Below are 14,123 nucleotides of genomic sequence, written 5' to 3' on the forward strand. Positions count from 1 at the left end.
ATACATCTTACCCTCAAAACAGTCATGCACTTCTTATTCAAATCTAATCTAGACTAATTGGTCATAAAAATAAGTCATGTTTCTGCAGATTTACAGCAAGTAAAAATAATTGACATCTGAAATTTGTAACGTGTATGTGTATGCAGTTTTCTCCCTTCTTTAGATAGCCAGTTAGAAGAACTGTTCTGCAGATGGCCTCCAGTATGTATGCCTAGGATCAGACTGAATCCCTTGCAATAAAATTTCCATCAAAAGAAACTAAAAGGAGTAATCTGTACTAAAAATCCTTTGTAGAGAGCAACTGGGATAGAAAATAAAAGTAAAAACTTGACTAAGCTTGAGTTCTTACCATGAGAATGGTTGTGTCTTTCTGTTTAACTTTACGCCCTGGCAAGCAATTAGAGGTTTGAGAGTTTTTAAAAATTGTTTGGATTAGCACCTACATTTGATGATGTGGGAGGTGCTCTGAATAGACTGTCTTCTGAATATGTGTAATATAATGTTAGTTTTCACTGGTTTGGGGGTTGGAATTAGGGCTGTATGTGCAAGTTAAAAAGCATGTTTAAACCCCTTGTAAATCCTTTAAGAGCGAAGTTTCTTAACAAAGCTGTTATTAAGAAATGCCTATGTTCTCTGCTAAAATGTAGGTTGTAGTAATGGCGTTTAAATTTATAATTGATGCTGTATAGTGAAGATGGCTGTCAGTTTTTGTTCCTTTATTTACAGGAAGGGTTGAAAACCTAAATTAATTGTGTTGGGGGGAGGGGGGGGAAGGACGGGTGTGTGCATATAATGTCTAATGGTAGACAGACATTTATTTTTATTGGATGTTCTTTGTTTCTCTGAAGAATGAAAACAGTAAAATAATGAGTCTTACAGATCTTCTGTGTTTTTTCCAAATTCACTTCTTAAATTTTTCGTGTAGGTTTAGCGTATTTGCTATCCGTATTTATTGTCTATTATTTTAACTAGTATACCAAGAAATTAAAAATATTTTTACTGCTCTGTTCTAAAATGGAATTATTCCATTATTTTAATTGAGAATTTTGTCAGATTAAAAAACAAAACAAACAAAAAAACAACAACAAAAAAAACCCACACTAAATATGAGCATGGTAGTTTGTAGTGGAAAAAGTTACTGTATTATATTCGAAACTGTGCTCCAAATTTTAGCGTGATTTAGACTTCAGTGCAGAGCTCATCATTACAGCTAGCGATGTAAAACAGTATTTAAAAGCGTGTTTTTGTAGTACTTGAACAGTGGACTCATTTTCAACCTTATCGGATCCTTTCAGATCTCAGTCACAGTGGATTGGGAGACCATTATGAAAATTCCCACTGGGGACAGCAGCCCACTTTCAGGAGTGAAGGCAACTGCAGCTGGGATAAAGTGATAATAGACAGGACTGACAAGGAAGCGTGGCCTTCCATCACAGGAGCTGAGACTGAATCTGCCTCAGAATGTACTACAGACACTGACTCTGCCTCCAACTGTGGCTCAGAGAACAGTAGCATGGCTACAGGGAGTGCCCAAGGCAACTTCACTGGACATACAAAGAAAACTAATGGCAATAATGGCGCCAACGGAGCACTCGTCCAAAGCACTTCTAACCAGAGTGCCCTTGGAGCTGGTGGAGCAAACGGTAACGGAAACTCGGCCAGGGTGTGGGGGGTGGCTGCAGGCTCCGGCTCTGGCCTAGCTCACTGCTCTGCCAGCGGTGGGGATGGAAAGATGGACAACATGATTGGAGACGGTAGAAGTCAAAACTGCTGGGGTGCTTCCAACTCAAATGCTGGCATTAATCTTAACCTTAACCCTAATGCCAATCCAGCTGCCTGGCCTGTACTCGGACATGAAGGAACTGTGGGAGCAGGCAACCCTTCCAGTATTTGCAGTCCAGTCAGTGCCATAGGTCAGAACATGGGCAACCAGAATGGGAACCCAACAGGCACCTTAGGTGCTTGGGGAAACTTGCTGCCGCAAGAGAGCACAGAACCACAAACGTCCACTTCTCAGAATGTGTCTTTCAGCGTACAACCTCAGAACCTTAACACTGATGGACCAAATAACACTAACCCCATGAACTCTTCACCAAACCCTATCAATGCAATGCAGACAAATGGACTGCCGAACTGGGGGATGGCTGTTGGTATGGGGGCCATCATCCCGCCCCACCTGCAAGGCCTTCCTGGTGCTAATGGAACATCAGTTTCTCAAGTCAGTGGGGGCAGTGGTGAAGGAATGGGCAGTTCAGTATGGGGGATGTCCCCCAGTAATCCTGCCACAGGAAACAGCAATTCTGGGTTCAGTCAGGGGAATGGAGACACTGTGAACTCAGCATTAAGTGCTAAACAAAATGGATCCAGCAGTGCTGTGCAAAAGGAAGGAAACGGAGCGAGTGCGTGGGATTCGGGGCCTCCTTCTGGCCCTGGGGTACTAGCGTGGGGCAGGGGCGGTGGCAACAGCGGTGTTGGTAGCATGCATTCTGGAGCTTGGGGCCACCCCAACCGTAATGCCAGTAACGGTGTAAACGGTGAATGGGGCAAGCCCCCAAACCAGCATTCCAATAGTGACATCAACGGGAAAGGATCAACGGGGTGGGATGGCTCAAGTGTTACCAGTCCGAATCCTGCCATGCAGCAGGGCAATGAACAAATGAACTCTTGGGCCAAAGCTGCAGCATCTGGCACCACAGCTAGCGAAGGAAGTAACGATAGCGGTGGAAGTCAAAATGAAGGCAGTACTGGGAGGGAGGGGGCTGGAGAAGGCAGGAGGAGAGATAAAGGGATGATAGACCAAGGGCAAGTTCAGTTGCCAAGAAATGACCTTGACCCCAGGGTCCTGTCCAATACAGGGTGGGGACAGACCCCTGTAAAGCAAAACACTGCCTGGGAATTTGAAGAGTCCCCAAGGTCTGAACGAAAGAATGACAATGGAACGGAGGCCTGGGGTTGTGCAGCTACTCAATCTTCAAACTCAGGGGGGAAGAACGATGGGTCCATCATGAACAGTACAAATACCTCTTCAGTATCTGGGTGGGTCAACTCTCCACCTGCAGCTGTTCCAACAAATACAGGTTGGGGAGACAGTAACAACAAAGCACCAAATGGCCCAGGGGGATGGGGAGAGTCAGCAAGCTCTACTACTGTTAATAATGCTGCTGCTGCCAAAAGCGGCCACGCTTGGAGTGGGACCGCAAATCAGGAGGACAAATCACCTACCTGGGGTGAACCTCAGAAACCCAAAACTCAAAACTGGGGAGATGGACAGAAATCAAATCCAAGCTGGACTTCAGGAGGTGGAGATTGGACAGATTCGTCATCTGTTCCTGGACACTTGGGTGATGGGAAGAAGAATGGATCTGGATGGGACTCTGACAATAGGTCAGGGTCTGGTTGGAATGATTCCACGAGGTCTGGGACCAGTGGGTGGGGAAATGGCACAAACAGCAAGGCAAATACAGGTACAAGTTGGGGGGAATCGTTAAAGCCAGGCCCCCAACAAAATTGGGCTAACAAACCCCAGGACAACAATGTGAGTAACTGGGGAGGAGCTGCTTCTGTAAAACAGACGGGGTCGGGGTGGGTTGGTGGGCCGGTGCCAGCCAAACAAAAAGAGAACTGTGAGGCAACTGGCTGGGAAGAGCCATCTCCACCGTCCATTCGCCGCAAGATGGAAATCGATGATGGTACCTCAGCTTGGGGCGACCCAAATTACAACAACAACAAGACTGTAAACATGTGGGATAGAAATAATCCTATAATTCAGAGCAGTACCACAACCAATACCACCACCACTAGCACCATTATCAACACAAACATGGTTGAACCTCAGCCATCGCACCAGTCAAGTGCCCAGCCGAACCGGTCCCCGCTGCTTGGTCCAGGTATGAAAATAGTTTTATAAGCTACGTTATACCAGTTCCATTATTGCTGAATGCTGTCTAGCCTGATCACTGTGTAATTGTGCAGTAGAGAGAGAAACCCTGTATTTGTGTCATAGCATAAATGCATTCATTTACTCTGAGGCAGTGTTAACAGTTAACAACGCTGTTACCTTAAGTTCAAATACCTTATTTTTAATTCTTTATATAGACATGATACAGGCAAGGGATTTTCTGTTTCTCTAAATTTCTGTTGCCTTTAATGATCTTTTTGCCAGTGCTGCACTGGTGTATGTGAGAATAACTGAAATGTGCTTGCAGCAGGTCCCAATGAGCAAATCTGGAAAACTGCGTATCTAAGTGAAACCAGTTGACTGTACCTTTTTGCAATAGAAAATGTTTTAAAAGTAGGACCAGAAAGGAATTTGGCTGGCTGCACAATGAGTGTAAGAAAAGCTTTAAACAATATCTGGTCAATAAAGCTCTGCAACCCGAGCTTGTTGATCCATATTTATTTTGTCAGGTGTTCCATGGTTAGTTAGCACCTTCTTTTAATTCAGCCATTTGAGAGCTCCGTGTCTTTTTGCTAACCTCTCTTCTCTTGTCTTCTGTTACTATTAGTCAGTCTTTGTTCTTGTTTAGACACTAAGCATCTGTTTCTTTTCTACCAACCATATCTCTTGGCAGCAGATGTTTTTTAACAGTTGTATGAATCCAGGCTGATGCTGTTTCTCTGTCTTCTGTTTGTTGTCTTTTATGAAGAAACAGTTCTCTTCCGTACTTCAGGTCTCAAGCACGGAGAGTATCCTGGATTTTTATGATGTTCTCATAAAGCTGGATTGGTTAAAGATGTTAACATTCAGGGTGGCTGGGAAGAATTAGTCTACCTTTAGCTCTGTTCCAAAGACAAGGTTTTTGAGCATCCGAAAAGAGTATAAGAATTTTTCTAATCAAAACCAAGGTACTTGTAGACAAGCAGCAAGGAATGAAAATTGGGGGGGCGAAGAGAAAAAAAGTGTTTAGGAGGGAGGTATTTAAATAAATGTCACTAGAAGCCCTGCTCTATGTCACGACCACAGACTTCTCAAAAGAAACCTAATCTTGCAGTGCTCTTAAAAATTCTTCATTTGATTTTGTGTCCAAGTTTTTGTTTCGTCTTGGTCGTGGCTAAATATTGACTTTTTAACTGTGCTTTTCTCCAAGTGGGATTTGTTCCACTTCTCTTATTTCCATCGTTTTTGTCTTTGATGTTTTGAAATAATTCAAACTTACTGTAATGTCTGTATAAAAATAGTCTTGCATTCCTTTCTCTGGTCAAATATTTTAATAGTTGAGGGTATCTATTTTTATAAAATAAAGTGTGTTCCACATAGAGAAATCTTTAAAGAGATTTGTACACAGCCAGTCTAACGTAGTTATTTTATAATTTGCTTGTTTTCAGTTTACATCATCCATATTTAAACCTTCACCCATGAAACCAACAATGCAAATTTCTGAATTTTAGTAGAGGTGTCTTTTTTTTAGTGTTTTTGTTTGTTTTCTTTTTTCCCCCAGTAAGCTGACTTTTGGATAATTACATATGTTTTTAAAACTGTTCGTGTACAGTGATGTGTCATTAATGCTATTCAAATAATTAACACCTTGCAGAGGAAAATTCTCTGTTCTGAGTCCTTCAGATTGTGAAAATGGAATTTCAAAACTGGTGTTAATCTTCAGGGGTTACCTCTGGAGACTAGATGGTAGCAAAGGAAGGGTTTCTTTGAAGTAATATGTTTATGCAGTCAGAGAACAGCTTATTTATTTGAAGTGATCCACTCGAGATAGCACACGGCTAGGTTAAAATGACAGTACTGTGCATCTTGCAAACATTTCCATTACAAATATCCTAAGGTATTAAACCAAAACAACTTGCAGAATGTACTGAAGATCGTATGCAAGAAAGAGGATAAATTTAAGTGAGGACAATTCAAAATACACTTCAGATATTCTTAAAAGTTATCAAAGGCATAAGTTGTGCTTTGCATATTTTTGCCTACATACGGTGGTTTGTGTGTGCATGGATATAAGAGCCCCACGTGGAAATGTTTTGAAGGTCTATCATCGAATCTGCAAATGAGCAGAAGCTAGGTACTGCCCTCTGTGCCTTTTTGTGCCATGACCAGCTTTACTTCTGGCTGTGCCTGAGAGGAGCTACTCTTGTGCTTATTTCCCACACAGAAAGCAAAAAAGAGTGCAGTTTAAAATGACCCTATTTGCTTCCCAAAGTGAGAAGACCTATTTTTAACGCTGCATATAGCACGTAGCAGCTTTTGAGCACTATCCTATTGATGTGTGTTGAAATTACACAGACCTACAACACCTGCAAATCATAGAATTATCTATGACATTAAAAAAAAAACACCAAACCACCACACACACACAAAAGCAAGTAATGAATGGCTTTCCTACATCATGAGCAGACACGGTCTTACAGTCTGTTGTCGCACCATTTAACCTAATTTTTTCATACCTCAATTTCCTGCCCCATGGGACAGGGAATATGCATTTCCAGCCACTGCCGTAGGGGAAACTAGAGTCTTGAAGCCAGGAGACTTCTGTAAAACAAAGCCAAATTTTATCCAATAGCAATTCTTTTCCGTGCACAGTATTTCTGTGTAAAACCTGATTGTATAATTAAAGGCCATGCCATAGGGCACAGATAAGTGCTCATATAAAATCTTCCAGCACTTGAACTTAGTAGTTAACATTGGCATTTCATCATCTACGAGGCTCTTGACATGCTTTGCCAATCATTTTTATCATTTACTGTTATTCAGGGAATTAGGAACACTGAATTCTCTTCCTGTATTGCTGCAGAAGCCTGTTGGATAGCTGTAAGATGGCACAGTCACACATACCAAAAGCAAAGTGGATTTTAATTTCACTGCACAGCTCTAGTTAATGGTTCTCCAAGCAGCAGCAGTGCCTTTAGAATTGTGCATTTATACTATGTTAGTTTAGAAATGGGGGCCAAGTCACAGTCTTGTTATTCACGTTGTCGCCCATCCTCAGAAGTTCTCGGAATTCTTTGAGTGCAGAACTTAAAAGCTACTGATGGGAAGCAGATGTTGGTACACACTTGATGAAATGCGTAATGCTCTGCGGAGTTTCTATTGTAAATAAAAACACACAAAAAAGGGGTGGATAATGTGATGAATATACTCCTTTCTGGTTTGGGGAGCTTCCTCCCAAGCCACTGATGAGTTATTTAGAAAGACAAGCAGAAGTGACAAAAAGTTCTGCAAATGGGGATGAGAGAACAAAGGGAGATTTTTGGATCCCAAACACCAACAGCTCTTTCCTCCAAATGCTAAGAAGTGGGCTTGATGCATTCCTGTTAGATCGAGGAGAGGTACCAGATAGGTGGAGACTGGCAGGGTTCCAACAGATGGTCTTCCATCCACGAAACGAAGCCAGCAGAAGGAAATACGGTCTTCCCTCTGAAGATTGTATGTCAAAAATTAAGGTCTTTGTGGTTCCTAGAGAGCAAGCAGCTCCACCTTTAAAATCCGAACAAAGTATAAATTATTTTCTCCATTTCTTTTATAATCTTGTGACATTGTGTCAGTAGCAAATTCAGTGCCACTCTTAACATGTGATTTACACAAAACAGAAAATAGAAAGGATGCATTTTTTTTTTACTTCGCACTTTCATCACAGTGGACATGAAACCAGATCAGCTTCGAGCTCCTTTAGAGGCTGCTCATGTGAAAACCTAAAATCCTGTGGTGTGCACTCAGCCTTCCAACAATTAAGTACTGGGGGACAGCTAGGTGATCCTGAGAAACCTGTCCTCTGCTCTCACGCAGGGATGATCTCGTTGCTGACAGCCAAATAAGAGCTTCCCTAATGCTGAGTAATGCAAGAAAGCATTGAGCTCCACTGCCTGAACTGCAATACCTGTTAGGAAAGTAGGACGTGAAAGGTTGAGGGTTATAGGTGACTATTAAAAACATCTGTAACCTTTCCTTACACACGTACATGTATGAATGAATACACTGCTAGAGATAATTTATTTTCTTTTATAAGCAGACTAATGAGTGACTATTTAGTAAACAGTTTCATTTTTTTGTCTGTTATCTTCCTTTTTCATCTGCATAAGGTTCTGATATTTTGGTTTGCCTTTATTGTAGTCGTACACTGGTATTTATCACGGACCAAACAACCTCAAGAAAAACAAATTCTGTCGTCCAAATGGCTATAGGGTTATTTTGAGGGAAAACAACTGCATCCTGCCATAACTTAGTTAACATTTCACTTTCCCTTGAGGATTTCCTGTTGGCAGAGGCCCAATGTTAATTATGTTTTTATTTCTATAAAACAAAACTCTGCCAATGTGGCCATATTTATTACTCACTGCGATCTCTTTGTTTCTTGCAGTTCTAACAGTTTTAAAAGTTCCGTATTAAAGCCTCGCTTTCTTGCCAAGGTAGCTGTTAGCAGAGCTTATCCTGCTGCAAAACAACATTCATGCGGATCTGTTTGTTGCTTTTTTTCTTGTGGTTTTTGGTGGTGGTGGATTTTTTTTTTTTTTTAAAGCATGAGGCTTTTTCTTAAGAAAGCCTTACATGCATCTTATTTTCATAAAGAAAATTGTGAGAATTTTTGAAAATTTGAAGATTGGCTCAGATTTGAGACCATCACGAAGGTGTTTTCCTTCCAAACAGCTGTGTAAAGGAGCTTGAAAGTAGCTTTCTGTGTTCGTTCAGCCCACTCCGATGCCATTTGCAATCTGCTCGTGTTGGGTAATGTGGAGCGTTGGAAAGCATCGTGCTCCTGGAGGCAAGCTGCTTGGACTGCAGATTCTTTGAACTAATATTCCACCCATGTCTGTTTCGAATATGAGGCACACTAGGTTGTTGTAAAAATCAAGGAAAAACCTCATTTAAAAGAAGGTAGGCTTCTGGACAATAATAAATATGAATTATTATATTATATAAATATATTATTTCCTCTTACCTGTAGAATTTTGCATCATCCATTTCAAAACATATCAACCTTTTAAAGCTTTTAAAATAAAGCCATGTAGAGACATAAAAAGGTAGCATAAAGATAATAACAAAGTGAGTACCTACCTTGGAGGGAAAAACAGCTCCATAAATGGTAGCTACTCAGGCATTTATGTAGAGGATAATTTTTGTTGTGCACAACCTAGTTCTCTAGCACCATTCAGGTTTTATTTACTGATTTCCTTCACTTAATATGATGTATTAAGACAAATTTGAAAACTTTTGTTTAATACATTTAGCTTGTTTATGTGTACCTGCAAGCATTATCTTTTAGTAAAGGCTAGTTCCCTCATTATTTGTAATCCCATCTTATTTACTGCTCAGCGCACTTAAAGCACTTAACTCAAAATAACTTGGACGTTGCACGTCTGTGATCTCTTTAATCAATGTTGTTGAATTTCTAGTAAAGAGCATCAGAAGGACCAGTTCTTTTGAATTTTTTAGTTTAAAACCTAGTATGCTTTGCCTTTTCCATTTATGAATTTTGTTTTAAGGTTGACTTCTTGAATTGAATTGCTTAAAATATTACCAGTATGTTTTGTAGGGACTCAGGGGAATATTAGAGTTCTGCAGCCTCTGCATGTTGTGCTCCAGTTGGTGCTCCAGAAATGTTTTGGGTTTTGGTTCATGTGCCTGCGGTTACTCATTTTCAGATGTCAACATGATTGAATCCATGCAGTTACAAGGTTGCCTCCTGAGTAACTAAGGCAAAAAATCAGATAAAAAATTCCTTAAATTAATTTGACGTAAAGATGCAAGCAGTAAGCTTGAACAAGTGTTAGGTGAAACACCAAGGGAAGTATTCAGGTTAAGTAGTGGTTCACCTACATGCACACACGTTTGTGTGCTTATCTTTTGTACACATTTTAAAATGAACCAGAAGTTTCAGCTGGGCTAATACAGCTTAGAACAGAACACAGCATTTCTGCTTTGAATGAAAACCTGCTTAATAAAAGAGTGAATTTGGGGTTTGGTCAGGAATATGTTTTAAAACACGATGAATCTCGCTGGTAGCAAAGGAGCTTTGTTAAGCTACGTGTTCCTGAGCATGTAGGCTTTGTTTGGGTATGGTTTATGTCATGTACGCTTTTATCATTAGATGAGAGAACTTTAGTTGCTTTAAGAAGTGGAGCCTAAAATAAATAATGCAATACAGTAACACTGCAGTGGTCAACAGGTATGAGTCCACGATTTGAAAGGATTTTTTTTTTCCACTGCTAGTCACTATTCAAATTGTTTTTGGAGGTATATTTTGCCTGCAGTTTCTAGTAACAGAAATTCTGTTGAAATTGGTAAATTGTGCAAAGACTTGTAGCAAGCCTGCTCAACCTGTTGCTTAATGAAACATTATTGCTTAGACAGTTTAATCTATTTCAGGATACTCTTAAGCTCTTCTGTGGTGACTTCCTTGCCATTGTATACCTTCTTTAGTTATTAGCTGGTATAGAAAATCTTAAGTTTCTTCTCTTTGAAGCTTTCTGGAGTATTTTTACAGATAGCACTGGGGAGCAAAAAAAAAAGAATAATGCTGCAGCAAAGTAGGCATCTAGCCCTTAAGTTATGAAATCTGTTTTAAAAAAAAAAGTAATGATACTCTTTTTTTGAGTAGCAGTAAAACCAGTTTTCCTTCTTAAGCAGATCTGTTTCCATTTTGTGAGCCAGAAGTTACAGATTTGGCAGGGCCATCATTTACTGGAATAAAATACTTAATAATACTTAATAATATTCATCTCCAATGAAGAGAAGGCAGCTTTCTTGAATTGGCAGCCTAGTGATAGTGGACATTTTAAGCAGACAGCATAATACTGAATTCTGCAATACTTTGAGATCTGTGTTGTCATGTAATATGATGTGTTTTTTGTAGTAATTGTAGAAAAATAGGTTTATATTGGATAGATGTAAAAGCTTTGTTTTCTTGCCTGCTATGTATCTGGCACTCTCGCATGTTTTCAAAAAGTACCTTGAAATCCATCTGTGATCCAAATCTGACCTTCTGGAAAATTCGATGAAGCAAATAGTCCTCTGTGAGAGTCAGAAGCTGCTCTTCTGTACGTTAGATATTGTTTTGGGGAGAAAGAACTGAAAACGCTTTTCTCAAGTGCTGATATTCAACAAAACTTCTGAATTCTTATGTACAACAGGAAAAAAGAAAAAGAAAAAAACTTCAGGAAAAAAAAGACTTTTTGTAAGAGGTAATGGGCATTTAAAATTCAAGTTACGCTTTTGTTGTGTTGGTCTGTGTTGCTCTTTGGGACTCTGAAGCTATGTGGCAGCTCCTGGCACATTTAACTGTAGTGCTAAAATGGGTGTGATGCGGATTTAAGTGCATTACGTTCAAGCCAGACTAAGGCTGTTCCTGTAGAGTAGCTTACATCTTTCGATGAGCTGAAGTAATACTCTGCAGGAAAACAGTGACTTCTACGTGCCATTCCTCATGATTTGACTGTGGGTTCTAATTGCATTTTTGTAAGTTCTCCCATTAAAACCGTATTGGTTATAACCTAAAGCTTCAGTGATGAAGGGGCAGGGAGTGAACACAATCAAACACAAGCTGTAATAAAAGCTTTAAGGAATGTTAACACACGTAATCTGCACTGAAAGTGGTGTATCATCTTGTGCACAGGGCATGAGAAAAGAGATTGGATAATTTGACAGTAGTTAAAACAACTTAAAATGCTACATTGAGCAAGGCCCAACTCAAATCTGGGTCTTGGTCTTGTGAGTGCTTCCCCTGCTGTGTTCCCCGAGCCCTGCTTGGTCTGCTCCGAGAAGAGCCGCGGGAAGCAGCTGCTTGGTGTGGGCTGCATCTGGGCCTCACCTGGCTGCCCCGGCTGTGCTCAGAAATATTCTTTCCATCTTGACAACTTGACATTACTATTAAATTAAGAAAAAGACTTTTGAGTCTAAATCAAAGGCTTTTTAAAATATGCTTAATTAGAGTCACTGTGCCTGCTTACTGGTTCATGCTCTTTCCAGATAAAGACTTTTAATAAAATGTCTGTCTTTGAAATTATTGACAAAAGAAGCCTTTCCTCTCATCGCTCTTCTTCCCTCCTTCCCCTCGCTTCAGCAGGCTGGGGAGAAATGCCTAACGTCCACACAAAGACCGAAGCTTCTTGGGGAGAGCCGTCATCCCCTTCTGCTGCAGTTGATAATGGCACTTCAGCGTGGGGGAAGCCCCCCAGCAGTGGTACAGGGTGGGGAGATAATCCTGCCGAGTCGGCAGGGACATACGGAAGAACAAATGCTCCAGCTGCTGCCCCAGCACTGTGCAAACCAGGTACGTGCACGGACGTCACTGAAGGAGCTGGGGAAAAAGGGCAAATCGTGTTTGCTTCTGCCGGTGTCTTTAAACAGGACTGCTTCTGATTTTTCTGTGCAGCTAAATCAGAGGCTTTCTTAATTTTCAAAACTCCCATTAGCTCTCAAAATTTCTGATGTTCCAAATTCATTTAAAATTATGAATTTGATGCATTGGTCCCGTAAATATAAAGGTGCTATGAAAGCCAAAACTTCTGCTTTGGCTGCGGTAATCTTTTAATTTTATTCCTACTAAATAGCAGATACAGTCAGAGGTCCCAGAAAACCTAAAAAGAGGACTGATAGGTCTCAGAATGAATAATCTTTGCTTTAAACAGAGTAAACAGAAAAAAACAGATTGAGCTGACGCAACCTCATCATTTAATGTAAAGTGTTCCTTGCAGCCTGCTTGCTCCTTTCAGATCCCATTCTTCTGAGATGTGAATGAATTTCTGACCGTTAGTAACCTTGTAATTTGGTTTTGTTCACTGGAAGAATGTGGTCGCCAAAATGGTGAGATTCATTGAAAGCAAAATTGCACATTACAAGTGTGTGGTCATACTTTTGGTTCACCGTTCCTAGGAGACTGGAATGATCACAGATCTTACTTGTTCAGGAAAAAGTAAGACTTGCCATTGCTAGACTTTTTCTATTATAGCAGTATTTAGAGCACTTTTCTTTTTTTGCTAGCTTCAAAGGAAGAGTTCTTATCATTTAATGCCAATTAAGCTATTTGATGAACCTCTCTATATATCTCTTGAAAATACTTAAATGCTGGCATACAGGATATGGTATAAAAGGATATTTCTGTAAGATTTGCATAAAATTAAATCTGATTTTCTTCTCCCTCTTTCCCTCCAGCTTCAAAATCTATGCAAGAAGGCTGGGGCAGTGGTGGGGATGAAGTGAATCTCAGTACTAGTCAGTGGGAAGATGAAGAAGGAGATATGTGGAATAATACTGCTTCACAAGAGAGCAGCTCCTCCTGTAACTCCTGGGGGAATGCCCCAAAGAAAGGACTTCAAAAGGTAAGACAAAAATAAAAATAATCTCTAGGAACGAGTGGAATTACAGTGCAACATTTCTAGAATCAGTTGTCACACGTTTTCTCGTGCATTACACCTGGCATTAGACCTCTGACACCAGAACACAAAAAGAGCGTGGTACTTCAGTGGTTTGAGTATAGCTTACCTTGTCTACAGGGGCAAGGGAAAGATACTTGACTTCCAGCGTGTCTGATGCTTCAGGAGGTCTTGTTCTTGTTGTCTTTGTTTTTTGTAAGTTTTATAAGCATTCATGGATTCTGAAAAAGTGGTAGCACATTAACAGAAAGAAGTGTTGAGTGGGTCTTCAGACACTTTCTGTGGTGGTAGAAAAGCAAATGGTAGTTTGTGATGAAGTGATCCAGCAAAGATATCTATTTCCTATTTGGAGAAACAAACAGATAATTTTTAAGGTATGTACTGGTGTGAGAAAGAAGCAATTTTGTAGTGACTTCATGCTTAACCAAGAACATACACAATTATGTTAGGAAGTTTTGTATTGCACAGTTATTATTTCAGGACAAGGCCAGCCTACAATTTAAAAGGGATTTGGAACACATACAGTCAATCAGTTTGTTATTCCATTAGCCAACATAGGCCAGTGATTCAATCAAATATATAGTGTTGTGGTATTTCAGATTTTTGTATTTCATTGTGGTTTTCTGCAAAAGATTAAAATCAAATACTTAAAATGAAAGGTGGCTTTATTTCAGTGGTCAGCAAATCACATCATAAACAGTACACTGAACATCTATTCAGCTGAGATAAAGTTTGAATGATATGTAGAGTAAGAGACTCATAGTTACATTGTTTGTAGTTTCTTGAATACTTTATAAATAAATGTATTA

General features: G+C 40.1%; 1 protein-coding gene across 12 annotated transcripts in view; it reads left to right on the forward strand.

The window, feature by feature from the left end:
* TNRC6C (trinucleotide repeat containing adaptor 6C) overlaps window positions 1-14,123 on the forward strand; it is a 287,922-nt gene that overhangs the window by 247,548 nt on the left and 26,251 nt on the right. For 9 of the 12 annotated variants that reach the window (XM_072025708.1, XM_072025705.1, XM_072025711.1 and 6 more), the window contains 4 exons: window positions 1,296-3,887; window positions 11,074-11,124; window positions 12,003-12,212; window positions 13,094-13,260. In XM_072025708.1, the coding sequence (XP_071881809.1) occupies window positions 1,296-3,887; window positions 11,074-11,124; window positions 12,003-12,212; window positions 13,094-13,260 (3,020 nt within the window). The remainder of the gene's footprint in view (window positions 1-1,295; window positions 3,888-11,073; window positions 11,125-12,002; window positions 12,213-13,093; window positions 13,261-14,123) is intronic. The other 3 variants (XM_072025706.1, XM_072025709.1, XM_072025710.1) reach the window with 3 other exon arrangements.

This window comes from Anas platyrhynchos, chromosome 19, assembly GCF_047663525.1.
Source record: "Anas platyrhynchos isolate ZD024472 breed Pekin duck chromosome 19, IASCAAS_PekinDuck_T2T, whole genome shotgun sequence".
In the NCBI taxonomy this organism is placed as follows: domain Eukaryota; kingdom Metazoa; phylum Chordata; class Aves; order Anseriformes; family Anatidae; genus Anas; species Anas platyrhynchos.